Source organism: Clinocottus analis, unplaced genomic scaffold (genome assembly GCF_023055335.1).
Source record: "Clinocottus analis isolate CAN_PGR_092001 unplaced genomic scaffold, fCliAna1.0.p SCAF_21, whole genome shotgun sequence".
NCBI lineage: Eukaryota > Metazoa > Chordata > Actinopteri > Perciformes > Cottidae > Clinocottus > Clinocottus analis.
Genome location: NW_027175943.1, coordinates 10,468,584 through 10,495,476, shown reverse-complemented (window position 1 = coordinate 10,495,476; position 26,893 = coordinate 10,468,584). Strand labels below are relative to the sequence as shown.

Sequence of the window (26,893 nt, the reverse complement as noted above, 5' to 3'; positions counted from 1 at the left end):
TAGTTGGCATCTGGCTCCAGATCTGGCTCCAGATAAGTCTCAGGCTGCCATCTACCTGTAATGCGCCATACGACACCTTCAAGTACTTTTATTTTGAAGGCTCTAACAGGAAAGAGTACTCTAAATCCCCGACTGTGGCATGTCAGACTGAGCCAAAGACAGTCGTCCAGGGGAGCGCCAGCCAGCAGGTCTTGACTGTTGGTGTGGATGTGAGGGGAAGTCCGATGTGTTAACTCGTCACCCGGTGTACAGGCCACTGTGCAGCAGCATCCATCTGAGCGGCACTGCCCGGAACTGTTGCTTCCTTACTGGCTAGCTAGCTAGCTCACCTCAACCCGCTAACTTCGCCTGTTTAAGGCGGTTTAACTGAAACACAGTGAGGGGAAAGCAGGGCCTTTGGCTACTACGACTTGCTCCACAGCTGCCCTGGAGAGCTTAACACGCCGCTTTAATTTTCGGAGCAACATCCTGCTGAGATGGGTGAGTCGACTGCTAGCAACCAGCGCGCCCTGAGCCGAGTTAGCTCACAACTGTTCGTACCACTTATCGCTAACATTAGTTAAACCGGAGACCGTGTATCACCTGAATGGCCATGGACGGTGGATGTTGTGCATCATGCAGTAACCTCATGCTTTATTACTCTAACGTTAGTTAGTCGTTTTAAATGCTGACTGACGCGAAATCATGTGCGTGCGCGTGTAGGTGCGCGTGCTGGTCTGCTTCAGCGCTCGGGTGGGGTAGCTTCTCTGGTTCCCCTTCCGAGCTGCGTGATCGTTTCCCGTTTAGTCCCGCGGTCTCTGACAACGTGTGGCATTCGCGTGGACCCTCGCGCCCCCGTGGTGCGAGTCCGCGGGGATTCGAGATGGCTCGAAGGTACCAGTCGCCAGAAGAAATGTGCGTCCCCTGAAATGGCAGGCTGCGCTTTGAATGATGTAGATGGCACTCCTCCATCCCCACAGTTGTTATGCAATAGTATCCAGCAGCCCACTTCATGTTGCTGTTAATACTGCACTGCTCTGACACTCTTGTTACTGGTTACTGTTTTTCTAGTGTCTATCTATCTATCTATCTATCTATCTATCTATCTATCTATCTATCTATCTATCTATCTATCTATCTGAATGCAACTTGAATTTAAAAACATGCTGTACATTCACTTACTTTTACCTCTCTATGTATCACATTTAAAAACAACCAGTTCGCACATGTGGCGTCCCTGAGTGGCACATGCAGCATTATGTGTTTGACAGGGTGTGAGGTGTTTCATCAAGTCTAATCCCAGGCCGTAGCCCTCATTTTGTCATGATATCAAGCATCTATCATGGAGGATGGGTGCGTGGGTAGTGCAGTGCAGTGCACGAGCAACTGGCAGAAACAACCAGGTCACTGCGAGAGTGTCTGCAATCCTTATGCAACTTCTCATCCCTTGGTTTGTTGGCACAATCCTGGGACAGCAGTTCCTCTCTGATATTGCAGCACTCCTTAACGTTTTCAGATAGTTAAAATTAATCCTATTCTCTATTGACGGTCGATAAAATAGACGAGAAAGTAGTGTGTCAGCCTTTACGGTCCTGAAAATGTGGACCGTAGGCTGCGAGTAATTATGAATCTAAAAAGAGCAATACTGTATAGACCAAGTGAATAAGCATCTCTCTAGCTCATATAACACATACTGAATGTAATGAACTTGCTTTATATGCATTCGTCACCCATTAAGACCATAATCACCATATGATGTTATGAAGAAATAGGCAATCTGTAATTTGTTTATTTTACTGATAATAACAGGAAGGATGTCATTGACGTGCAGCAGTTATAAATCTTTGCTTCAGTCAAACAAAATATCCATGGACAGATAAGAGTTTCCGACTGTCTTCCTCGGCTTTGATAAGTTCTGTAGCATCGTGTGCAGCTTAGTGTGCTCTTTGTCGTTCTTCTGGTAACCCCCGTTAACGTTTTCCTTCTCGACAGACTTTTATTTTCATGCCAAACAAGTGTTTTCGGAAAACACTGCAACAAGTGACCTATCGAGCAAAAGAGCCAATTGAAGCTACTGATCAGTTTTAAAGTGCAGCGGCCAATTGGGTTACTAAAACAACTCAATGTTGTCCCTTCTCGGGCTGCCTCCTCTTAGTACATTAGTGGACAAATTGTCTTAGCCGTTTAAGATATTTTGAGTCGATTAAGCCTTTCTATGCTTTTTCATGCGGAATTAATACTATCACATGGGTCAGGCGCAGGCACTCTAGAGGCCGAGTCCACATACCTCTTACTGATGAATTTCTACTTGGGAGGACTAAAGATTCAACATTTTAACATCTGGCAAGAATGCGTCTCAAAGTTCCTTTTGGAAGTGATTTTAATAATCTGATTCAGTCTTGAGTGCTTCTTGGGAATATCTTTTATTTTTTAATGCTTTTTCAGACTGTGTGGTAGACTGTGTGTTGCAATGCGGGTGAGTCATATGCCATCATATGTAATGATCTAAATCTTGTCAGACTGGCGACCTCTGCTATGTGAAATTGCTTTGACAAACATAATTTTATCAAATTATGTCCATCAGGGCAGGGTGTGAAAAGGGTAAAGCAAGGTGTGCTAAATTTAAGGCGGGGCTACTTTGATTGACAGGTGACTACCAAGGCGTTGTTCTCAGAGTTGCATGATGGTGATGGCCAAATTGCCAAACTTGTGGCTTCAAAACCAGTCCACAAACCAATGGGTGATGTCATGGTGACCACACCCACTTCTTATATACAGTCTTTTGTCCGGTTCTGACTGTAACAGTGATATTTTAATATCACCAATGGAACAAATATAAATGAGTGGTTCCCAATGAGATTCGGAAGAAGCTCTATCTATTATCAGTCAGCCATTAGTAGGTTGCTTTTGTGCTGGCGGTTTTCAATGTGTTCCTGCCGCAGTTTCACCGTTAAATACACTCAACACTGCATTAACTATTAAGCTAATTAAATGTCCCGTTGAATTGGACTAGGGTGGATTTTTTTTTTAATAGAATACAAAGTCATGAACATCTAACATCCCATAGAACTGTTTTGTCAGATGTCAGAGGATCTTCCATCATTTCACCGAGTCTTTTAACCATTTATTGTGTTGGAACCTCTCCCAGCACACATTGTACAGGTTGCCAATCCATGGCAGAGCTACAATTATTACATCTCCATAATAACAAACGGGCGTGCAGATGCGGTCACCGATGCGGTCATAAATGCCCAAATCAACATTGAAAAATAGTCTTTGGTCATTATTGTGTTTGTCTTAATCTGACAAATTAATTTGTGCTCAGGTTTTTCGTTATCAATGTCTATTTAGAAAACACTGCATATTTGTAATGATTCAAGATTAAATAAACAAATGTATTTACTTCTGTTATCTTTTATGGATTCAATATTAGTAACTAATAGAAAAGATGTGTCGACTAGAGTTACATTTCCAGCACTGCAAAGACAACCAAAAGAAAAATAAAATAAAATGTTGCCTGCAGTAGCATTCTGGTAGTAAAAACAATGCCATTTCATATAACACGCTGCCTTTATGCACAAATAAATTACATAGATTTGTCTTCAACCAAATCATCCTGAGAGCATTCATGAGAGCATTCAGCTCTCATTAAATAGCACTTTTTGAAACATGTGACACACAAACTATATATAGAGGGATAAAGTATACATTTACGGTGACATGATTCTGTAGCAACGGATGTCCAGGTTAAGCATTTGACTAACATCCAGAACTCTTTCCTCAGAGAGTCCATGACACTAACTTCGGTTCAGTTGTAGAGTATCACTGTGTTCGTGAAAACGTGGAAGTGAACGTTGTCTCAGTTCAAAGTGTGCAATTTAGCGCATGAGCTCTGGTTCTCAATGACCGAGTCGTGATGCAAATCCTTGGCAAGAAAAGTGCAATCTACTTCTTGAGTCACTTCACCATTTCTCTAATTGGGCAGGAGAAGAAGCGTCAACGTTGACGTCAGAGGGGTGGGCGGGCGGTCGGATTGCATCCATATTCTGCTGCTCAAGCTCAGCCGCCCTCACCAAAACGCTGCTATTTAGCCTAGCTTAGAACATAAACAAGTCGAAGACTCTGTTTAACTCTCCTTCCTATGCATGCAGACTCGTTACAATAAGGTGCACCATAGTTTTCTCACAAGCCTCTCAGAGCAGACTGGGATTTTTTGGGAGTAAGACTTAAAGAGGCAGGTGCTAAACCAGTTGGTGAATACAGGTATATTCAGACAGCCCGTAAGATACAAATAAAATGTTTTTTTTAACATTAAAGCATGTATACATGTTCTCGTAGAAACCCCAAAATACATGTGAGCCCGATAAAGAACACAATATGTCTTCTTTAAAACATTTGTTCTGTTTAGGGTTGCAAATTATAAGCACCTTCCCTCATTGATAATATTAATTATCTACCAATAGATAAATCTGTCGACCAGAATATTCCACTAATCAACCATTTGTTTGCTTGGTAGGTATTTGGTTTTCAGTTTTGGGATTTAGGTTTTTGTTGTCATTATTCGTTATAATCCCTGCTTTTTCAAAATGACTCGTGTTAAAACAAGCAATAATTCTCCATCCCAGATAATTGAGCTTCCTTGGCCAAAAGCTATATGTGCTTTGTATACTTAACACCAGTTCATATTATGACAGATGCTAGAAAATGATACTATGAAATGATACTATAAAATGATGCTATGTTGCCAGCCTTTGTTCATTGAATGTCTCTGTTTTCAGACAACCTAAGTAACGCCCTGGAGAAGCTCAAGCTGACATCCACAGACAACGCCACTGACAGCGTGGAGAGCTGTCTGGACTGCCTGTTGAAAGCACTTGCCAACAACAGTAAGTAGAGCCTGATTCACACCTAGTGTGTTGGTTATCCATCGCCTCCTTTCTAAGTTCCCCATGAAAGTCTGCCCACTCTGGACCAAGTAACGATTCTGTCGTATTGTCTTATTTGAATGTAGGAAAAAGGAAAGATTTTAAACAATTTGACTGTCAGAAATTCTACTCTAAATTCTGTCTGTGACCGTGTGCGACTGCTGCTACGAGCCATGCCGGCAACTCACCCAACATTACTCCTATAACTTACAAGATAAGAGTTTTGAGCTACATACTAACGCCAGCATGATGTTTGGCAGAGGTAGTGTTGACCACGTTCACCATCATAGTTAACATTTACTAATAATTAGAGCTGTGAAAAATAACGCGTTAACTCATTGTGATTAAATTACAGGATTAATGCGTTAATTTTTTAAACGCATTTAACGCGTGCGCAGAATGAGCTTCCATTAGAGCGGAAATTCATTTATTTCTGCTGTAATGCAGTCATATGTAGATGTGAGATGTTCACTCAGGAAGACGTTGTCGTTTCACCAGCACAACCAGCCTTAACATCTCAACGCGAAGCATGCATCGGCGAGTGGCGTTCAAGAGGAAAAACCAGTCAAACCAGCTTTACTGAACAACGTAGACCCTTCAATAAGTCTGCCTGTGACAAGCTGAGTAGCACAGTTGCGGAATTAATATTGTTGAGGATGAGGGGTTCACCAAAGTTTTGCAAGTGGCAACGGAGGACCCGAGCATCAAAGCACCGCAAAGATGCACAATCGTGACAAAAATCCATGCGCTGTATAAAGCTGGAAAGAAGAAAACGGAAAATGACTTGGCTGCTACGGAACATGTGGCGCTGACAGGGGATCACTGGACTTTTGTAAGTAATGAGAATTACCTGGGTGACCAGACGTCCTATTCTTTTCCGAAAATGTCCTCTTTTCGAGACATAACAAATGTGTCCGCCAGGGATTCCAAAACGTCCGGGATTTTGCCTCGTTGGATATTTGTGTTTCTCTGAGTCTTTCACTAACTAGTTATTACGCTCTTACAAGTTTTGTAAACGGTATCTTACGTTCATCTTCTTGCGCGAGCTCTGACTGTAGAGAGAACTGTCATTGGTCGACCGATCTCAGAGTTGCCAGATGCAGGATAATTATCCTCCAAATACAACAATTTTGAGCCTTTGGTACGATACTACGCCATCACCAATCTGGCAACACTGAGCCCCTTGTCACCTACACTCGCAACGAATATCCTGTTACGCTCTGAAGAAACTAGTCCAGCATAAAACATTGCCGCATCAATAATCAACTGGAATTTCAGCGCCAAAGTTTTTTTTTGGTGTTTAGCACGACTCGTTCTTTTATTTTTGAGCTGACGGGCCCATTTACACGAGGGGAAAACGCATATATATTCACATATATATTCATGCCGTTTGGCCTTTCATTTACACGAAAACGGAGATTTTATCACGGAAAACGATCATTTCTAAAAACTCCGGCCAAATCGGAGATCTATGAAAACTCTGTTTGCGTGTGCACTCGGTCAAACGGAGTTTTAGGTCCTCAAACGTCACTGTACGCGACTAAAAAGGCATAACGTCATATATGAGCGTCCTCTGTTTACATTTTACTTACTGATCACGGCGCTCGGTGGCGTATTCATGCGGGTTCATGTAAACGTAAACTTTTTGGAAAACGATCATGTGTGTACGACGTTATTTTCGAAAACGGAGGGGCAGAAATATTCGTTTCCGTAAATACGTGTAAATGTGGCCTAAGATCGCGTGGATACACAACTGTGGAGCGGATGAAACGATAACAGGGTTCACTTTATGGCCTGTACTTGCATTGTTTACAACAGCAGCCCAATGTATAAATGACAATGTATATATCCGTCTTTTATCATAAATCTTTATGTTTTTGCAGAAATTTACCGAGAATATTGGTAATATGTGGATTAATTATGATTAATCCACAAAAACATGTGATTAATCTGATTAAAAATTTTAATCATTTCACAGCTCTACTAATAATCAATAAACCCAAAGTATATTTGAAGTTGTCTGATGTCTGAACTAGACTTCATGTCAATTCTCCCCATTGCCATTCACTATTGCCAAAGCTTTCACATATCTGCATCTATTTTTACATTCCTTATATGTTGCAGTCTGAAACAGATATTTTGGCGTGTGAAACAGATATTTCGCCGTGTAAAGCAGATTGCGACCAAGATTTAATCAGAGCCATCTTGCAGAGCTCTACGCAATAGTCCTGCAAGATCACTGTTGATGTAAAGATATTTGTGATTTCCCTTCTTCAGAAGATGGTCTTTCTTCTCCCCTTTGTGACCATAAATGAGCCAAGCTAAACATGTATGGGGAAATTCAACCAGATATTGACAATATATTTTCTTTCTTTTTCTTCTATATAGGTTTTGCAAAAATTGTTGTTGCAGCCCTCGTCTGTATGTATATGTGTATATTATTGCTGTCAGATTAGCGCGTTGTTAAAGCAAACCAATTTTAACGCATTTCTGAGAATCTTCCATTTAAAAAAAAGTTTGGCTGTTTGTAAGTGTAGTAAATGTACTGCTGTGGATGGAGCAGCAGAAAAACCTATTTTAGACACCTGTTAGTTGTTTAAAAAGAATATTTTTTCTGCTTTATCTTGCCTATTCCATGATTTCTTGAAAAAGCCACAACAAATTCAGACTCCATTGACAAAACCAGTATGAATAAGTTTAACTTTTGCTTCAGTTCTTGGTGGAAATTTTCTACCGTTCATACTAGATGTTTTTAGGTGTTGAATCCATTTTGCTGCTGCTTACTCTAGCTAATACACTGACTAGGACAGAAGTATACAATCATACAGACAAACGACCGTTTTCATGTAAATTAAATTCATTCTTTCCATTTCTCCTGCAGACACCGAGGCCAGTGTGAAAATCCAGGAGATGGGTGTTCTCCCCCTGCTCCCCACCCTGCTAAGCCCTCAATCCTCCTGCACCCCTAAAGTAGCCAACATCATAGCAGAGATGGCCAAAAATGGTGAGGTTTCGTCTTCAAGCTCATCCACCTAGAAACATCCTGACTTTCTGTTCCTCCATTCGTCAGTATTCCGTTTTTTTTTACCCTTCCCCCATCACCTCATCCTTTTTGCTTTTCATCATAAATACATTACCGGGTGGGACTGTGGTGTGACCATGTCAGTCTTGGCTATTGCAGAATATTTCAAAGGATTTAAATATTTGAAGCTTTAACTGTACCATGCTTGATTGATGTGGCATTTTGGAGCAAAGATGTCTCCAACTGAGGTTGTAGTGTTAGGACCTGAGTGTTGCATAACTACAGTGTTGGAGAGCTATAGTTCTCCATGATGCCTCTGTGTGAGCACAGTCTCCTGTGCTCACACAGAGGCATCATGGAGAACTGAAGTGGGAAGAAGCCGACGTCCCTACAACCCAGGCCGAGAAAAGGTTAGGATAATGAGCAGCTTTTTAGCAGCTTGCAAGACGTAAGCTAATGATTAGCCTTCTCCCCAGCAGTTTGCCAAGCTTGGCAACCACCCACTGGCATTTATTTGTCATGGCTTCCGGAAATGTCTGCGAGCAAGCCAAGTGACTCAAGATAACTCCCTCTGTGTCTGACAGTCTGAACTGACGTGATGGTTTAAAGCTGCACCGAGCAAGAGTAAATGTAGAAAGACGTGTGATTAATTAGCACGGAACACAACCGAAGCAGAGACTTGTGTCTCATCCCCTCCCAAAGCCACATGATGCAACATGAGTTCCCAAATGGATATCTGGTCAGTATGACAACTAGTGAGAAAATCCTTTCCACATACAGAGCATGTTAAACCGTCTCATTGTCAGTGAATCATGGAGTTATCGCCTCATTCTTTGTCTCCCTCGTCCCCTTATGTGTCACTTGTGTTAAAGCACCACAGTTGAGTTGTGCAGGTAGCTATCAGGATGCTCCGGTTAAGTGATGCATATCTTAAGCCTCCTTCCCCACTAATGCCCAGTAACATCTGGATTTTGCCTTTAGTGGGGAAGGTTCTAATTTCAATTCATTCCATAGACTATTAACTATAGCAGTCGTGCATATTTATTGGCTGCAGCTCCGATAGGCAGTGATGGAAAGCGGCTGTCAGCATGGGAGCAGAGGAACTTACCGCCGCAGCAAAACACATTTTAGACACAGAAGATATAAATTATTTGCTATATTTAGAACATTTTCATCCATTTACCTGAAGCATATAAAGATGTAAGGAACAATGTACTCATTGATCATATTAGTTTTGTATTGGTGTCAATTTTTCATGACATTTTACCTTTCTTTATTTGTTCAAGGCACTGCATATCTTGATCATGTGATCACTACATGTACTACAGATACTATGAGTAAAGTTATAGCAGACATGTGAGTAATATAGCAGTTTGACTAACTTCCTTGAGCACGTTTAACTTTAAACAGTTTCATACTGACCTGTCACCCGATGCCTCTCCCCTCTCTCAGAGTTCATGCGGAGTCCCTGCGTCGGAGCCGGCCTCATCCCTCCTCTAATTCAGCTGTTAAACTCTGCCAATCAGGAGGTTCTGCTGCAGACTGGCCGAGCGCTTGGCAACATCTGTTATGACAGCCGTAAGTAGGAGTTTGCGTTGCACAAGGAACACTGAGTCCCTCATGAGCCTTGTCATCATCATCACACAGAAGATTTGTCACAAAACATATTCTGCTTCTGAAAGTTTTGATGTTCAACCCGGTGTTTCAGCCTCACAGACCTTTTGACGGGTTGATAGCTTTGATTTCACCAGAGCCCTCTTACTTAGAGAGGGCACTGCAGTTGCTGCTTTCCTCTCTGTTAGGTTTGAACACTTGAACTGATCAGTTTAGTTTTCACTAACCTTGAAGCGAAATGTTTTTTTTTTTTTTAGCTTAACAAATTACAAAGACATTCTGGACACACCCTCCTGCAGAGGAAGACATATACGACGGCATTGAAAAATATGTAGAATTACAGTCATAATGACAAAAGCTAAAACAAATATTTAGCCACCAAGACGTTTTTTTTTTTTGCCTTAGGTAAACACTATTTTGTTAAGTAATGTATGAATATAATTCACTCACTCAACAGATCGAATTATATTCATATATTGCTGATATACATTAGAACGTGGAATTAAGTTTGTTCTGAATACAGATCATGTCTAAGAAATCTGGTATGATTTCAGTTGAAATAAAAATCGTCGTAATTTAAATAATCTTTTGATTCTTTAGTTTTTGAGGTAACATTACCTACTCAGTGGGATAGTGGGACTTTTTCTAAATTACCCCAAACTTCATTTGGCATTTTGGTGAGGCTTCAGTTCTGAGCCAGATGTCCTTCTCCTGATTATGTCCAGACCGAAGAAATGTATGTAGATTAGGATTAACTGTACTTTTAAACAACAGCAAATGAAAGGAATATTCACTAAGATACAGTTAAAATATGACCTGCGCGTCACATGAAGCAGTTCAGTGTCTTTACGTTGTTCTTAAGATGAAACCTCCATCATATGGCTGCTAATAGACGATACCACTACTCATTAAATATTTCACAGTGCAAATTTGTTTGACAAAATAAGCTCCAATTCCAAACCTTCCTCGTACCTGCTCATTTGCAACTTAAAGGCTTCAACATAAAGTAGGTAATAATATTATTGGACATGGCTGATGGAATACCTTAATGCAAACAAAGTGAAGATACATTTAGGTATTGCATTTTTTTGAATTTGGGATGAATGGATTGGGTTCATGGAAAAGATGGTTTTTAATGGGAAAACCACGTGTGATCACAAAACCATATTACTTTAGTGTATTGTTGAGCGAACTATAAACTAATGCTATATAGTTTATCAGACAATAATATTGATTTGTGGCACAAGAAATAACATGAGTGACTGTAGCAGTGGAGTATTTTTGTTTTGACCTCAGGGAGGAGCAGCAGACTTGAAGCCTAATTTTATAGCCAGCTTTAGAGGCTTTAATCACAGCTGTCACTTGTGCTCCATAGTTTGTCCTCTTGTTGAAAAGCTAGCTATCTGCGGAATCCAGGGGGATGTGACATTTGTTTGATTGTAGGGGGTATGGTTTTATCAGAGACACACCGGGAGGGTGTAGAGATGCACTGCCTGCTACCTTAAAGAAAGTTGCTTTAGTAGAATTCAGAAAACTTCTAAAATCACTTGCAGTTGAACATGATGAAAGGTGTTCATTTGTACTGCTACTGTTTATGTATGCATACATACATACATACATACATACATACATACATACATACATACATACATACATACATACATACATACATACATACATACATACATATTATACATTCACATTTTTTAAAGAAACTTTGTTGGGTGTATTCAGACATACCTTTGCAGTACATCATTAGTAATGAGGGTCAATGGAATAACTGTAAGGATCTTCTGATGCCCAAACCACCTCAAGTGATCCCTTTCAATCTGAAGGAGTAGTGGTTCTACTCTAAGCCTCTTCTAGATGTCCAAGCCTGCCGTCATAGCCTCCTGACTTCATCACTGCCTCCCTGATCTCCTTCCAACAATGTCTTTGTGGTCGGCAGGTGATGAATCGTACACATAGGGATAACAGTGTTCACTTTTGGACATTTTCTTCTAGACAACAGTGTACCATTTGATTGTCCGCATAAAAAGGAATTTCTGTCGCAGTCTGTTGTTCTCGTTCAGTATTTTCCAAACATTGTCTGATGCAACCCCTTGACTTGTCTAGAGGTGAATCTAGACGTTTCTCTATATGCGCAGCTCTTCATTATGATGGTACAGAACCTGTGCCGCACAAATCTGTCTGATATCACATCCCATTTTATCCTCACTCATGAACAAAGCCCCGGAATACTTAAACTCCTTCACTTGGGCCATCAACTTGTGCCTAACCTGGAGTGAGCACTTTTTTTTCTGGCAGAGGACCATCAGTGTTGGCTGACTGACATGATTTCCATTCACACTCAAAGTGCACCCTCAGGTTCATAAAGCCGGCAAAACGGACTCCAACAAACCTGATACTTTCCCCGCATTGGCAGTACGTCAATACAATGTTGTTTGCGGAGTCCAACACTCACCAGATCTGATGTACCCAACTCTTGGTTAAACGAGGACTGGATGGTTTGTAACAGCCCAGGGTCCCAACCTTTCCACAGGACCCGTCCCAAGCTGTACTGTGAGACTCAGTCAATACTTCTTCTCCAAGTCCTCCAAGCAAATGTAGATTGGATTGACAAACTCCCATGATATGCCTGGGTTCCTTGTAGGTGTAAAGCAGGCGGCTACCTCCGCTTCCAAAAAGTGAAGCCATTGTGGAGGAACCCTGCATTCTTTCTAATCTTTTTTCAGATGTTGTCCATTCTGTACACATGACCTCTATTGCAGTTCTGTCCATCCAATGCAAGGACTCCTCAGTTAATCTCCCTGAGGTTTCTCTCTCCCTTCTCCATCCCCCCCGATCTACTTTTTTTCGGATTTTTTGAAGTGATGTGAAGGTCCAAGAAAACAGGATGTTGTACAGGTTATTAAAACCTCTGATTTGTGAAATTTGTTTAAACCAGTGGTGGGCTGTCAAGGCCAGCGAGGCCTTCTCTGCTGGCCTCAACAGAATTATAAAAGAAATAATAAATAATTTAAACAAATAATTAAAAGGTATATCGTTTTTGTAATATTATTCCTTTTCACAAATACACTGCATCTATTATAATTCTTTATATATTTTTAATTTTTCTTCAAAGTCTATGCTTTGTGTGTTGAAGCTGTCTTATCTCTCCTGACCATCAGGGGGCGACACTTCTGGTTGTATAGAACACATAATGTACACATAGCTTCTGTCCATCCTGGAAAAGGGATCCTCCTCTGTTGCTCTCCTGAAGATTTACTCCTTTTTTACCCATGAAACATTTTTTCCTTTTTTTGGGGCAGTTATCCCTGAACTGATGTGAGGTCCCGAAACAGGGATGTCTTATGTGTACAAAAGACATCCCTGTACAGATTGTAAAGCCCTCCGAGGCCAATTTGTTATTTTGTGCTATACAAAATAAAATGAATTGATTAGAAGTCTACGAGAAAATTAATCTACTTTTCTCGATTTATTCCCTCAGTACACATGCATTTCTGGTCTGAATATTTAGTTTCAAGTCTTCAATACAGCATGATGCTCAATTAATAAATGATTGTCCAGTTAGAGCAGTGGTTCTCAATCTTTTTTTGTCATGCCCCAAGAAGCAAAATGTTCATGTCCCACCACCCCAACAAAATAGTCACAAAATGTTCCATGCTGACTTTTTTTTAAATAACATTATGTGACTCAATCCAGAAAAAAGACAATTTAAATCACTTTCAAGTAAACCGGATTGCTCCGTCAGACAAAAACAAATAAAATGTGCAATCACTTTGTTAGAACAATGCAAAGTTCTATCTGTGCACAAAATAAACAATATTTGGTAAAAAAAAAAAAAAAATACTTATTGTGGCTACAATTAACCAGTTCTGCACTGAATATCTTTTCAAGATAATGGGCAAACTGTGCAAAACAAGAAGAGTGCAGATATGTGTGAACCATCAAGTTTTATCAGTATTAGTGGCTAGAATGAGCCTGCTTTTCTCAACAGATATTTTTAAAACTGTGTCAAGGCTTGATACAATTAATTCATGCGCAATGTTGAGTTTAGATCTGCATTCTGTTTTGAGAAACACAACCGCAGAAATACCCATCTCACAGAGATTTGCTGTGTCCAAAATGTCAAGAATCAGCACATCGCCGAGAATCTCAATGCCGTTTAGTAAACATTACCACAAATTCACCAGGTAATTATTAATTCCGTTTTATGTCTGTGTACTCTAACTTTGTACTTTGTGAAGTTCTCATGTAGCTCATGGGGAGAGTGGTCGTTCTGAAAATACAGAGTAGCTGGTTCGGTCCCTGGTCTCCCCATAATTTGCATGTCGAGTGTCCTTGAGCAAGACACTGAACCCCCAGTTGCTCCCCCGGCGCCTCAGGGTAGCCCACTGCCCATAATTACTAAGGATATGTAAAATGCTGTGTGGTCTGTTCACTTCATGAAAATGAATTGAAACCTTTTTGGTCACGTAAAAATCTATTGTTTCTCTTCTGGTTGCAAAGGCGATGACTAAAATGCTAAAATCAAGGCTTTAAAGCTGCAGTCCACAAATGAATGTGATTTCATGGTGACTACATCCACTTTTTTAGATACAATCAATGAAGTAACTAAGTTTCTACTCCTAGAACAGGAAAGGAATCAACATTGTTTCTAATGAGGTTCAGCACCCTGACATAGACTTTGTCAGAGGGCCATAATCCACTCAAAGTTTCTAATGCTGATTAAATAATCTGACTGATGAAATAATCCATTAGAAGCTTTTTTTTCTTTTTTTTTCTTCTTAAAGCAACAACCATCAGTTAATTTATAAAATGTATATGATTTTATGTAATTTAATATGTAGTATACGTGGGATAATGATCTCACACATTTCTCATAAGCTATAATTATGTGTGTAAAAGTATTGTGCTTTGATTAGAAACCAAATGTAATTAGTAACCACAACAGTCTCTTGTGACTAAAAGGAGCAGGCAGCTATTCTACCAGACAAAGCCCAAAGAGAGATAGTCACCATTACTGCACATTTACTGTTTCTCTAAGGAAAGGAAAGTACTAATAGTTTGTAATGGCAAGGTAAAGTGCACTGGCCTTCAATGGAGTATCATCTGGTTATGAATTTAGGCTTGATTCTGCTAAACATACCAGATTGAAAATGAATCGCGCATGCGCAAAAGCTCCTGATAGACTATGGCAGAGCACTTTAAGTCAGTGTCACAGCTGGATCTTACTCTTATTGCAAAGAGGAGAGCTTTCCTCACACAAGGAGGCATGCTCAGAAATGATCAGTGCACTTGTTCAAGACAACACAGACTTTTCTCACTGAGTAAGAAGAACTAAACTGGAAAACATCAAAAGCACTTATTGCTTATGTATAACGTTAATCAATTGTTGGTCTTGAACATACATCTTTAAGGTAAGCAACAGACTGGAAAAGGGCAAAAGGAGTGACTTGTCCCTAACAGGGACCCTTACTACTAAACACACTGTTTATGTTGTTCTCTGATAAAATACAACTGTTTTGTCTGGTTCATAAAAAAATACAACAGATTTATATACTATATATGTATGTATGTGAACTTGCTGTTGCTCCAGAGTGCCTGTTACATTGTTCTGATAACATTTCTTTAAAATAAAAGCGTGCAATACACTAGTTTTAACTTCATTATTGAATTTACTCCGATTAATCGCAGAAAAATCATGCAATTAATCAGTTAATTTTTTTCAACTTTGCCCAACCCTAATAATTAGTAATTGCTTGATATTGCCGCACACAGATTTGAATGTCTTCTATCCCTAGTTTGCATTAATTTGTATATTTTATACTGCTTTCTTAACATTGCTTTCATATGTATATTTGTCCAGGTTATTTTTTACTTTACTTTTTCCTTTACTTTGTGGTTGATTTGTGTCCTGGCCTCTTTGTTTTGCAGATGAGGGCAGGAGTGCAGTTGACCTGGCAGGAGGGGCTCAGATAGTAGCTGAACACATTAAGTCCCTCTCCCAAAATACTGAGCCGGAAAATGAGAAGCTCTTGACTGTCTTTTGTGGCATGCTGATGAACTATAGCAATGATAATGGTAATGACCATCTTCCCCAAGAACGACTGTTAACTAATATCAACTAATCAGCGGATGTTCTCTTTCTTATACACAGACGATGTCACTTCATTTTTTTTTTTTGTCATAAGACGGTATGGTTGCACTGAACATTCTATGCTTTCATGTTTTGGACTGACCCCTCCCCTGATCTTTTCTACCGTGCCGTCTGTTGCTTTTCCAACTCCATCTCTGAGGTAATCTGCAGTTAATAATTCATATTTGCAGAGAGTTGTCTGTTATAGTAGCAGTATCTTTTCTCCTCTTCCTTGATGCAGTAAGTTTAAATTGCTAACATAGACTCATTACGTAGTTCCTCTCCCTGTCCAGACTGAAATATTTCAACAACTATAAAGTCGATTGCCATAAAATGCTTTACAGACGTTTATGGTTCCCACATTATGTATCCTAATAACTTGCCATTTCGCTCCGCCATGAGTTGTGGTTTAAAGGTAAATATCTCTACAGCTATCACTATAGGATCGATTGCCATGTGTGTAGCTATGCTATTTAGCAAATGTTACAATGCTAACAGGCTAAACTACGGTGGCTTGAATAGCAAACATCTTCGCAATAGTGAAGAATAAAATGTCCAAAATCCTCGGTCGTGGAGAAAGAAGTACCGGAATCAAAAAGTTATAATAAAAAAGATTTAATAAAAAGAGATGATTCATTTGAAAGATACATTACTTGATCAAGGCTCTTTAAATCTCGGCCGGAACCACAGACTGCACGCAGTTAGCTGTCACCCCAACGGTCAACGAAGTAAAGAGGCCGAGAAAAGCCCTGCGCCAGGTTTTAATACCGCTCATTCACTTGGTTTATGGCCACCATTGGTTAGTTTCCATAATTTCACACCTAAGACTATTCCCTGTCTTACTGTTGGCTTACGCTGTCTCAGGGTCGGTTTCTTCAGCTGTCCTCAGCCAAGAGTCCTCTGCGCACCCTGAACAGCTCTATCTCTTAAAGCTACAGTAACACAATCCTAACGCATGCAGACTATTCAAAATCATTCACTCCACAATCATACCACAGTAATACAAAACATACAGTGACCTTCTTATGCATACAGTTACATATTTTCCATAATAATATCCCTTATTAATTATCAAAACCCTCTCTTGTATTTTAATATGCACATTAAACAATTCTTTATTATACATGTGTAAGTCCAATATTTACACCCCAGACGATTACAATTCTACAAAACCCAACAACAGCAACATGTTAGCATTGTTACTGTACACTAAGCTAAGCATTTAGCTAAAATCGCTGCTGTGCCAGCCTCATGGAGCCATTTGATTAGCTGTAGACTAAGGCTTGTTCTGAGGTGGAGTTAAAACAAATGAGATACAACATGGTTATCAGCGATCTTTACAATTGCTGGTCCGCACATTCTTTTACTTTGGATAGTCAGGCTAGCTGTTTACCCCACCGTCTTTATGCTAAGTTAGGCTAAGCACACGCTCGCTCTGTGCTCTTTGTAAACTGCAGGATAAGCTTATTCAGTTTCTTTCATAGTAAACACTCTTCCACGTGTCTCTATATTCATTATTTATCTGCATTACCTTCTACGGGTGTGATATTTACTTTGACTTTACATAAGAAAAGGGAATTTTCTTTTCACTGTGTCCCTGCTTACATCTTCCTGGACTATGCTACAGTTTGTGTCTTTGTGACAACAAGGCCTGTTGACCAGAGCAGGAATATAATCTGACGGATCAGACCTCCTGCCAAGTGTCTTTTGGCTCTCGACAATAATTAGATCTGTTTAGCTGGGAGACGCATGGGTTTGTGTTATGCTGACAGAATTTATGTTTTTTTTCTGTCTTGCCGCTTTCAGCATCTTGCTGACTTCATTTCTAGCTAATGTTGATTGAATTCCCCACGATTAATAATAAATCAACGTAGTCGGTCAACCAGACCAATACCTGACATTTGAAGCTTATACCGTTAAAATGTGTAAAACACAAATTGGTCAATACTTTTATTAAAATGTGCTACATTTTTTTTATTTTAGAGCATTTACGGTTTGTGATTCCAGCAGATAACAGCATTTTGTCTCACGGCGTTGTTACTTCCCTATGGCGCACCCTCTGGTTCCCATAAGTTTCACACGAGAAGACGAGTTCATAGGTGCCGTAGCAAAGCCGGCTCTATGCGCACGCAAGAAAACAACGTAATCTGGGAAAGCATGTCACAGACAAAGTGATTGCTGTTAGCAATGTTAGCATTCTTGCTGTATGCTTAGCTGTCGCCATTTTGAGTGACATTTGGAGGCCCTCAGTCAGTTGTTGTCTCTGGGTCCCACTAGTGCCATTTTGTACCGGTAGCATCTCCCAGAATACTCATGCTTCCTGGCCCTCCCTTCTGTTTCGCTTGTCTACTCAAGTCAAGTGCATTTCTGAGTAGCATATTTAATATCTCAAGGCTCATTGAACAGAAAACAATTCTAGCACTCAGTAGAAATACAACACAGTGGTGGAATTATAATCACATCTTGACGTCCGTCTCTGACGATGGATGTTCAAACGACACATATAGCCTCTGTTGAAGTTGTTTTTTTTTACTTCATACTCTTCCATGGGTTTATGGTTTAGCTTGTACTGCTTGTCCCGTTCTCATTGATATTCAATACATATCTGAAAAGATCTTTTTGAGTCTTGCTCTTGAGACTTTAACTGGACTTGTATCTTCTCTCATCTGTTCTGCTAATCTTCCCAGTCTTGTCTCCCTCCACCATCAATTCATCTTCTCTGGTTTTTAACTAAAACAAAATACTTTCTTTTTTGCTCTACAGGCAAGTTTAGTAGCTCGATCATTTTTTGCCATCATCGCTTTCTGTAGTGTTCAAAGGTTAACTACTATTCAATCGTTAAATGGAACAATAGAGAGTAGAGAAGATCGGCAGGTTCAATTTGCTGAACCACTTTCAGCTGTGAGCAGGTCTTAAAGCTGTAGCAGCAAAACGGTTTATTGCATTGGTCAAAGTTTTGGTTCGTTATAAATAATCATTTTATTTTTAGAAGAAGAATGTGTTATTCCCCTTTTTTTTAAAGTGCTCATATGTTTTTGAAAATCATCTTTTAATACCAGATTTATACAAATAGTGTTTATTAAAGTATAGAAAATTAGTTTTCAAACCCATTTTCCTCTCGACCTCCTGTACGTCATCTTTGGAACAATAGATCTGTCTGTCTTTCTGTATCTTTTTTTGTTGTTGCAGATTCCTTACAAGCTCAGCTGATTAATATGGGTGTGATTCCCACTCTGGTGAAGCTGCTCGGCATTCATTCCCACAACACAGCACTGACAGAAATGTGTCTAATTGCCTTTGGGAATTTGGCTGAGCTTGGTGAGTATAGCTTGACACTCGTTTAACCAAGTTAACACACCTACTAACCATTCCAAAGCGGTGAAAGGTATTGGTAACATCTACCGTAACATCTATCTATGTTAGTGATGTCATACAGAGTTGGATAAGAAGAACCGTATAATAAAGGAAAGATAATTGAGTTGAGTATGGGTATGAATGACTTGTGTTGCTTGAGAAAGACAAGAATAATAAAGAAATGTTGATTCTTTTATTAATTATCATAAAAAGAGCTACTAAAGAGTTCTCTCATGTTAAATCCTAACAATACCATCCCTTGTAAGAAATAATTCTTTCATGAAAAAAAGGATTGTAACATAAATTAGAGATCCACCATGACCTGAGTTTTAAGTGCCTGTGAAAGCAGATGATTAATTGTGATTTATTGACTTTTAATCGTAATATAATGCACATGAGGTGTCCATGTAGGGAGGTAGAGGATATTCTCTCATTCAATACATGCCCGTGGTCCTCCTCTCTTCCCATTCAGAGTCCAGCAAAGAGCAGTTTGCCTCCACCAATATTGCTGAGGAGCTGGTGCGTCTATTCCAGAAGCAGTCCGAGCATGAGAAGAAGGAAATGATTTTTGAGGTTCTGGCTCCACTCGCAGAAAATGGTAGTGTGTCAATTTCTTTGATCTTTAAAAAAAAAAAAAATTGATTAAGGTGTACAAGATACTGTGTTAAATAAATTTGTGAGAGACTGTTCTCTCTTCTCCTCCTACTCAATAGTGAATTGTCGTCTCAGTGTGAGTCATGCTTTCTAGACTGTATGGTTGTGTGATTTAATCTATGTCGATACATTAGGTATTATAAAATATGGTCGTATGTTTTGTCTTAATCTTAAAAGTAAGTTGTTCAATAAAGTAAACGTGCACAAGCTTCCGCTTAAACCAAGACACGGAGAAACAGTAGCAGACAACAGACGAAGACACCTGATCTGTGTAGATGATATAAGCAGTCGTTACCCCAAACATAAATGCTATTTTTCCGTCACGTTTTCCACCTGGTTTTTCTACCGTATGAGCTCTTTTAATGACCACCTCCTTGTTCCCTCTGTTTCAGTGGTTGTGACTGACAATTGTCTCCACCAACTGTTAATCTTAATGCTATCCATATTACCATAATGGTAGTGGATAGAAATGCACATTGGTTCACATTTTCTCCGTTTTCTTTTGTAGATTTGGTTAAAAGTAATTGTGCTTCAGAAATGCTGTCTGTGGTTCTCTGGTTGTGACGACTCACGTTTGTGTCAACTGCATCATGTGATGCATATATGATGCGCCACTGCATTGCAGCATGTTTCCAACTGCTCACTGAGGTCTGCTCTCAATGTCTCCTGCTTCCCTCTGACAGATGTGATAAAACTCCAGCTGGTGGAGGCAGGCCTGGTGGAGTGTCTCCTGGAGGTGGTAGCTCAGACTGTAGACGGAGAGAGGGAGGAGGACATCGCTCAGCTCAAGACCGCCTCCGACCTCATGGTTCTCCTGCTGCTCGGAGGTAAACGCCTCAGGGCAACTTGCTTGGTTTGATGTGTTCTGTGGATGCATGATGGATGGATGCTTTATTAATCCCCGAGGGGAAATTTGTATTGTAAAATGTATTTTCATTGACGTATTTTATGGTGTGTAGTTAAAAAAAAAAAAAATCTTACTCCAGTTCCAGAGCATACTGTATGTACATTTTCCCTTTGGCTTTGAACTTCAAAAGAACCTTGTATAACAATCATTAAACATTCATACTTACTTCAAACTCTTAGATTACCGTTGCAGGATCGATGCAAGGTCATCATCATCATCCCCTTTATGGACATGAAATAGAACTGACACACATTGGTGCATACAGTCTTCTGCCCAGCACGTATCTTTAGTATTAATAATTCAACCTTCATGTAAATGTTTTATTGCAGTGGATGAGACCTGAATATAATGTGTTCTAAATATACTTTCTGGGATGACACAGTTCAGGCATCTAATGGGCGATGAAGCAATTGCGTTGTCCACATACTCTAGTGCTGGAAGGCTTTCCTCTACGCAGACACTGAATGTAGTATGCAGTTTGTTACCGATGTTTGGCGATATTTGTGGGCCAATGTAGTCAGGGGTCTGAGTGTCTACAACATGAAGCTATAAAAGAGAATGCCCTTTTCTGCCTTTTTATAATACTGAATGACCAAATGTCTCTGAGGTTGTTTATCTATAGCTAATAACCCTGTCAGTGTATGTTGACAGCAGCGTGCGGTAACCCGTCTTCCCTCTAATCTAGATGAGTCCATGCAGAAACTGTTTGAGGGAGGAAAGGGCAGCGTCTTCCAGAGGGTCCTGTCCTGGATTCCATCTCATAACCACCAGCTGCAGCTCGCTGGGGCTCTGGCCATCGCCAATTTTGCTCGCAACGGTGAGCCTGACTTCACATTGTGGTGCAATGGGAGGAAAGTTACAGGCCAACACGTTCATCATCCCTGATAGGAAAGAGTGAAATAGCAGTAGTGTACAACAGACAGATATTCTATATGTATTTATTCACAGTATTCAACGTGTATTTCATCTCGTTTGTTAGCTGAGAGTGATGCATTGTCATATTGTGGCAAAGATAAATTGGACAAAAAAAACACATTCAGGATGTTTTAAATAGAAACGTGACAGTAATTGAAGTGTGAGACCCAGTACTGGTCAGGCTCTGACACAACATTAAAGTATCCAGTCTTGTGTTTGAGTGTAGATGGAAATTGCATCCACATGGTGGACACTGGCATCGTGCAGAAGCTTCTGGAGCTGTTGGATCGGCACGTTGAGGAAGGCAACGTCACCGTTCAGCATGCAGCACTGAGCGCCCTGCGGAACCTGGCCATACCCGGTGAGGAGCTTGCACACACTCCATGGACCTACTTCATCGACAGGTCTTCAAAGGTCCACTTGATTCCATAGTAAAAAGATGGGACTCGGTCTTATTGAGAGGGTAATGGTACCGTTGTTCTTCTATGGATCTAGAGTCCGTATGTCTGCTACCAGTTATACGGACAGCTGTCTATTATTTTGTCCCATTTATATCAATGGGATTAAATTAAAGATTAAATTACAGCAGCAGCTCTTTGTATAACACAATACAGTATAACAGCACTGACTGCAGCCTCCAAAGTGACACGCAGTCAAATCCCATCCACACCAGCACTGTTTGCCGTTAGCAGCTAGGATCCGAACACTTTGGATCAATACCTACACTATGACGTACGACAACATGGAGGCCAAACTTTATTTCTTTATTACCTGACATGGATGCATAAGGTTGAGTGAGATATAATTTAGAAGACCATTCATTGGTTAAAGAGACTATATAATAAATTTGCTAACTACAAAAAGTAGTTGATTATCAGTGAAAGATCTCTGCTTGATTGCTTCTGTGTTTCCTGTGCTTCGTTTCCTCTCTAGTGGTCAACAAATCCAAGATGCTGTCTGCTGGAGTAGCAGATGTGGTTTTGAAGTTTTTGCAATCAGAGATGCCTCCAGTCCAGTTTAAGCTCCTGGGGACATTACGCATGCTCATTGATACACAAGGTAGAGATCCGATCACTTCTGTCTTTTATACCTGTGAAAGATGTTCCAAGCAAATCATGACTTGTATTTTAGCTTTTGCTGTGATAATTAAAAGGTTCTTTTCAGCCTCAATTCTGGTTCATGGAGACACACAAATTTGCTGACTGCTGCTCAAGACCTGACACTAAACAGATGGTTTCTCATTAAGAAAGTCTTCATAATCGGAGTGAAATAAAAAATGTAGTTCAGTCAACAGTTCTGTTTTAGGACTAGGTCTTATAATCAAGGGGGACCTAGTCCTAACACGGAACACTTCAAATTTGAGCATTTTCCCCCCCAAAAAAGACCAAATGAAATGCAGTTAAGTACATATGGGTGCAAATTATCAGGAAGAAAAATATCTGTGTGTGTGTGTCATTTCAGCTGAAGCCGCAAACCAGCTGGGAACCAATGGGAAGCTAGTGGAGAGGCTAGTGGAGTGGTGTGAAGCCAAAGATCACGCAGGGGTGATGGGAGAGTCCAACAGGCTCCTGTCGGCCCTTATTCGACACAGCAAGTCCAAGGTCCGACATAAAATCAAGTGTTTAGGGTTTGAACCGTTTATTAACCCTGTTCCTCCTGCTAGGAATTTGATCAAATTAATTGTTTGGGTATAATACAGACCTAGTTATTTAGTTATCTAAATGTGCTCAAGAATTCACATCAAATAAAAATGCATGATTTCAAGGACCAATCACGATGCATCAACCGTAGACTAATGTGTTTTGTCACTGTTAGCGAGCTAACATTTCCTCGGACGCAGTGTCCGAGACAACCCTGAATACATGAAATATGGATTCATAATATCAGGCGGGGACGGTAAGGGGAAGCAGAATATTTATTTTGGTCATTACAGCCAACATTGTCACAACATATATCTACGATTTACGACCAGTTTGTTTGCCTCCCTCTCTTGTCAACTTGTGTTTTTTTATGCCTCCACAAGAGGCAGTGAGAGATGTGGCTAGAGGCGTGTGTATGTCCACCTGTGTCACTCCCAGAGCAAATGAAAGACCAGGTGAAAAAAGAAAAAATATTTTTTTGCTTTAAAATCACGACATCTGATCGACTACCAATCAAACTGCTTCAACAAACAGCCCTTATTCAGCCCTTACGTTGTCATCACCATATGCTTGCCGTTCTACAGCCCAATATCACAGGAGCATAAATAAAGAGTTGTCTGTACATTTGTGTTAGGATATTAGCAGCCAAACCTCTGCATGTATCCACCTGACAAACTGTTTATTGCTTATGAATTTAAATTTTTTGTGGAGGAGTATTGTGTTATTTCACCAAAAGGGCATGAGCTATAAAGTCTGCTTTTAACAAATGATGGTGTCAAGAACATCCCAGTGCTGAACGCTCAGCAGTTATTCAAGATGAAAGTGCATAACAAGGATTTCTTTTGTTTTTCAGGAGGTCGTCAGAACCGTCATCCAGGGGGGAGGAGTCAAACACTTAGTTACCATGGCAACTAGTGAGCATATGATTATGCAGAACGAAGCACTAGTGGCTTTGGGTCTCATAGCAGCACTGGATTTGGGTAAGAGTGAGAACGAAGGACTCAAAAGAGAAATTATCTAAGTTTTTGTTTGTTTGTGTTTTTATTAACTCTCCAGGAGTTTGAACACAAGTCTGAATTCTGTCTCGTCTCTGCAGGTCCCTGCAGTCCCTCAGTGAATTTGACCATGAGACTCTTCTTTCTGCTTTTCAGTCGCAGCTGAGAAGGACTTTGTCGGAGCCAACCTGGTGTCGGTGCTCCACAAGCTGCTGTCGGACGAGAGGAGCGCACCGGAGATCAAGTACAACTCTATGATCCTCATCTGTGCAGTGATGGGCTCAGGTGAGGCTCAACCTGAAGCCCTAAGAATAATAGACTACAGTAATAAGTGCATGTGTGATTTATAACTGAGTTGTAATAGTGCCTACTGCGACATTATTTCCTTGCTGTTCATTTTTCAAATTAAACATTGATGATGCTGGTAATAGTTATCTTTTTGAAACTATAATGCAAGTGCAAAGCTTGTATTATTGAACTCTCAGTGATATGAGTGACATATTTTCCTGCTTTAGAAATAGATTTAATCATATTTTAGTAAGAAGCTTTCCTGTATTCTCATCTTCTCTTTTTGTAAATACAAACAGGACAGTTTCGACAGGATCATGTCAAGTCATGAGCTCATTTTTTTATTATTTATCTCAAATATTTATAAATATATAAATGTTATTATAAACAAATAGTATTTTCATTCACAAATTCTTTCAAATGGCTGCTGCTTTGCCATTTGTTAATTCAATTCAACACGTTCAAAAAGCTTTCCAGTAGTTTGGAGGGCAGAATATCTTCCTCTTTCATTTTTTAATTTGAGTCTTTCATTGACAGCTTATCACAAACCGGAACAGTAACTTGTTGTTGAACTTTCAACACCAGTCCATGGAGGGTTGCCTTTCCTTTGTAAACACAGCTGATTATACGTTAGTGAACACGTTCTCCACTGTGTTTATTATTCAACCACCCCACACCTTCTTCTCTCTTTAGAGCCCCTCCACAAAGAGGTCCAGAGCCTGGCGTTCATCGATGTGGTGTCCAAGCTGAGGGCGCACGAAAACAAAACTGTCTCCCACCAGGCGTCCCTCACAGAGCAGCGGTTAACTGCCCAGAGTTAAATGACTGTCTGACCCTGCCCACAACCAACCAACCACCCACCCACCCAAAACGCCTGCCTGAACACCAATCACCAAGTGACACATCCTGACTGCTCCTCCCCTATGTGCCCCATCGTCATGTGCCAAGGTACCATGTCACGTTAACTGCCAGCCAAGACCTTCTCATGCCTCAGCCCCGCCCACCTCCACCAGGGTTAGACTGATGTGGATGTATTCTGCAATTCAAGCAATCTGAGCATTTTCTAACGTTATTTTATTTAGAATTACAACAAATCATCTAGAATTAAATCCTCAAGCTTAGAAACACCTTTAAAAGGGTTTTTAGGAATTTTAAAGAATTTTGTCATTTCTGAAAGCCATAATAATGAGATTTATTTAGTTGGGTTGGCAGGTCCTTAATAAAGCCACGCCCTTTAAACCCTGGTCTACCTGTATCAGTCCAACCCTGGTCCCCTCCTCTACTTGTGCATGCATCTTCTGCTACAAGTAGCTCCAGGCACCATATACAGCCTAACGCAATAGATAAGAGACAACACTCTTTTACGACCATAGCTGTGAGACCATTCCACCGGTAACCCACCAGTGAAAAAATGTGCACAAAAGAGAAAAAAAAGACTTTCTGTTGTGATTTTTCCTTCATTTTTAAGAAAAGCAGCCATCCATGATGTGCACAGTCGTGTTCCATGTAGCTTGAGTATAAATTGACTAGAAACTGTGCATGTTGTAGTCCTGTTGAAGGTGTGACCGTGTTCATTTGACCTCTCCACCGCTTGCATCGTCCCAAAGTCCAGTCGACCCTCCTCCACTGACACTTCAAGGCTTTCACACTTTTTTTCCACTTGTTTACGACTCTGATAAATAGATTGTATCTGATTTTTAATTCCAAAGTAGACCAAACACATTTTCTCTGCTCCATCAGCTGTACAGTGAACTCCCTCCCCCACTTATCCCTGAAAGAAGACTTGAGCAGATTGCCGCTCTAACATCTGATCAATGCATGGCAGTTTGCCGAGCACTTTGAAACTGTGCATAGCCAAATTTCTACAGGTGAACGTTGTGGACAAGCTCCAGAAAATATCAATAGAAAATAACATTTTAAAAATATTTTGTGATGGGCATGAGATGGTAATCTATGAAGAGCATCCAAGATCAAGACTAAAAATTCCAAAAGTAGACTGGAGCACTACAGCCTGGGTTGTAGCTGAGCCCCAAAAGAAATGACGAATTGACTGTAAGAAAACTAGGAGTGTAATTCTTCCATATGAAGTAAAGTGTGTGTGTTGTAGAGCGAAGTATTTAACCACAGGTCTCTCTCTTTGTGACAGTTGTACTAGTCAAAGGGCTTCCTGCTAACACGTCAGCATGTCAAACACCCAATGTTCACATGCCACCCTGTTTCCTGGTCTGGGCCCATGCTTTTCCTTTTCTTTTCAAAAAGGTATGAATGGTTATTTATCAGATTTGTGCTCTTTCTAAAGACACATGCCTGTGGAGATGTATCCATAGTAACTGCGTAAATCCTATAAACTTAAGTGTTTGTTGTAAATGTCATGAGTTGTACATTTGGAGGATTGTAACTCAGCAGATAATTAAAAGGTGATAGCTGGTGAAGGCTGACGTCTTCAATCGCTGCTGTA

General features: G+C 40.3%; 1 protein-coding gene across 3 annotated transcripts; it reads left to right on the top strand.

The window, feature by feature from the left end:
• The first annotated feature begins 113 nt into the window (after positions 1-113).
• On the top strand, positions 114-26,893 carry rap1gds1 (RAP1, GTP-GDP dissociation stimulator 1). 3 transcript variants are annotated; one of them, XM_068587514.1, is made up of 15 exons: positions 114-480; positions 4,758-4,865; positions 7,786-7,908; positions 9,379-9,504; positions 15,481-15,627; positions 18,872-19,000; positions 19,509-19,634; positions 20,374-20,517; positions 21,283-21,414; positions 21,739-21,873; positions 22,446-22,571; positions 22,974-23,113; positions 24,006-24,132; positions 24,304-24,432; positions 25,129-26,893. In XM_068587514.1, the coding sequence occupies exons 1-15, from the start codon at positions 477-479 to the stop codon at positions 25,254-25,256; spliced, it is 1,824 nt and encodes a 607-aa protein (XP_068443615.1). In that variant the 5' UTR covers positions 114-476; the 3' UTR covers positions 25,257-26,893. The 3 variants fall into 3 exon arrangements, with proteins under 3 accessions (XP_068443615.1, XP_068443616.1, XP_068443618.1); XM_068587515.1 differs by lacking the exon at positions 15,481-15,627; XM_068587517.1 differs by lacking the exons at positions 114-480; positions 4,758-4,865 and adding an exon at positions 9,213-9,282.

What these genes read in the sequence shown, in the direction of transcription:
- rap1gds1 (XM_068587514.1), top strand. An exon ending in GGCTCCACTCGCAGAAAATG is followed by an intron (nt 19,635 to 20,373) that starts GTAGTGTGTCAA and finishes TCCCTCTGACAG; the next exon opens with ATGTGATAAAACTCCAGCTG. An exon ending in CATGCTCATTGATACACAAG is followed by an intron (nt 22,572 to 22,973) that starts GTAGAGATCCGA and finishes GTGTCATTTCAG; the next exon opens with CTGAAGCCGCAAACCAGCTG.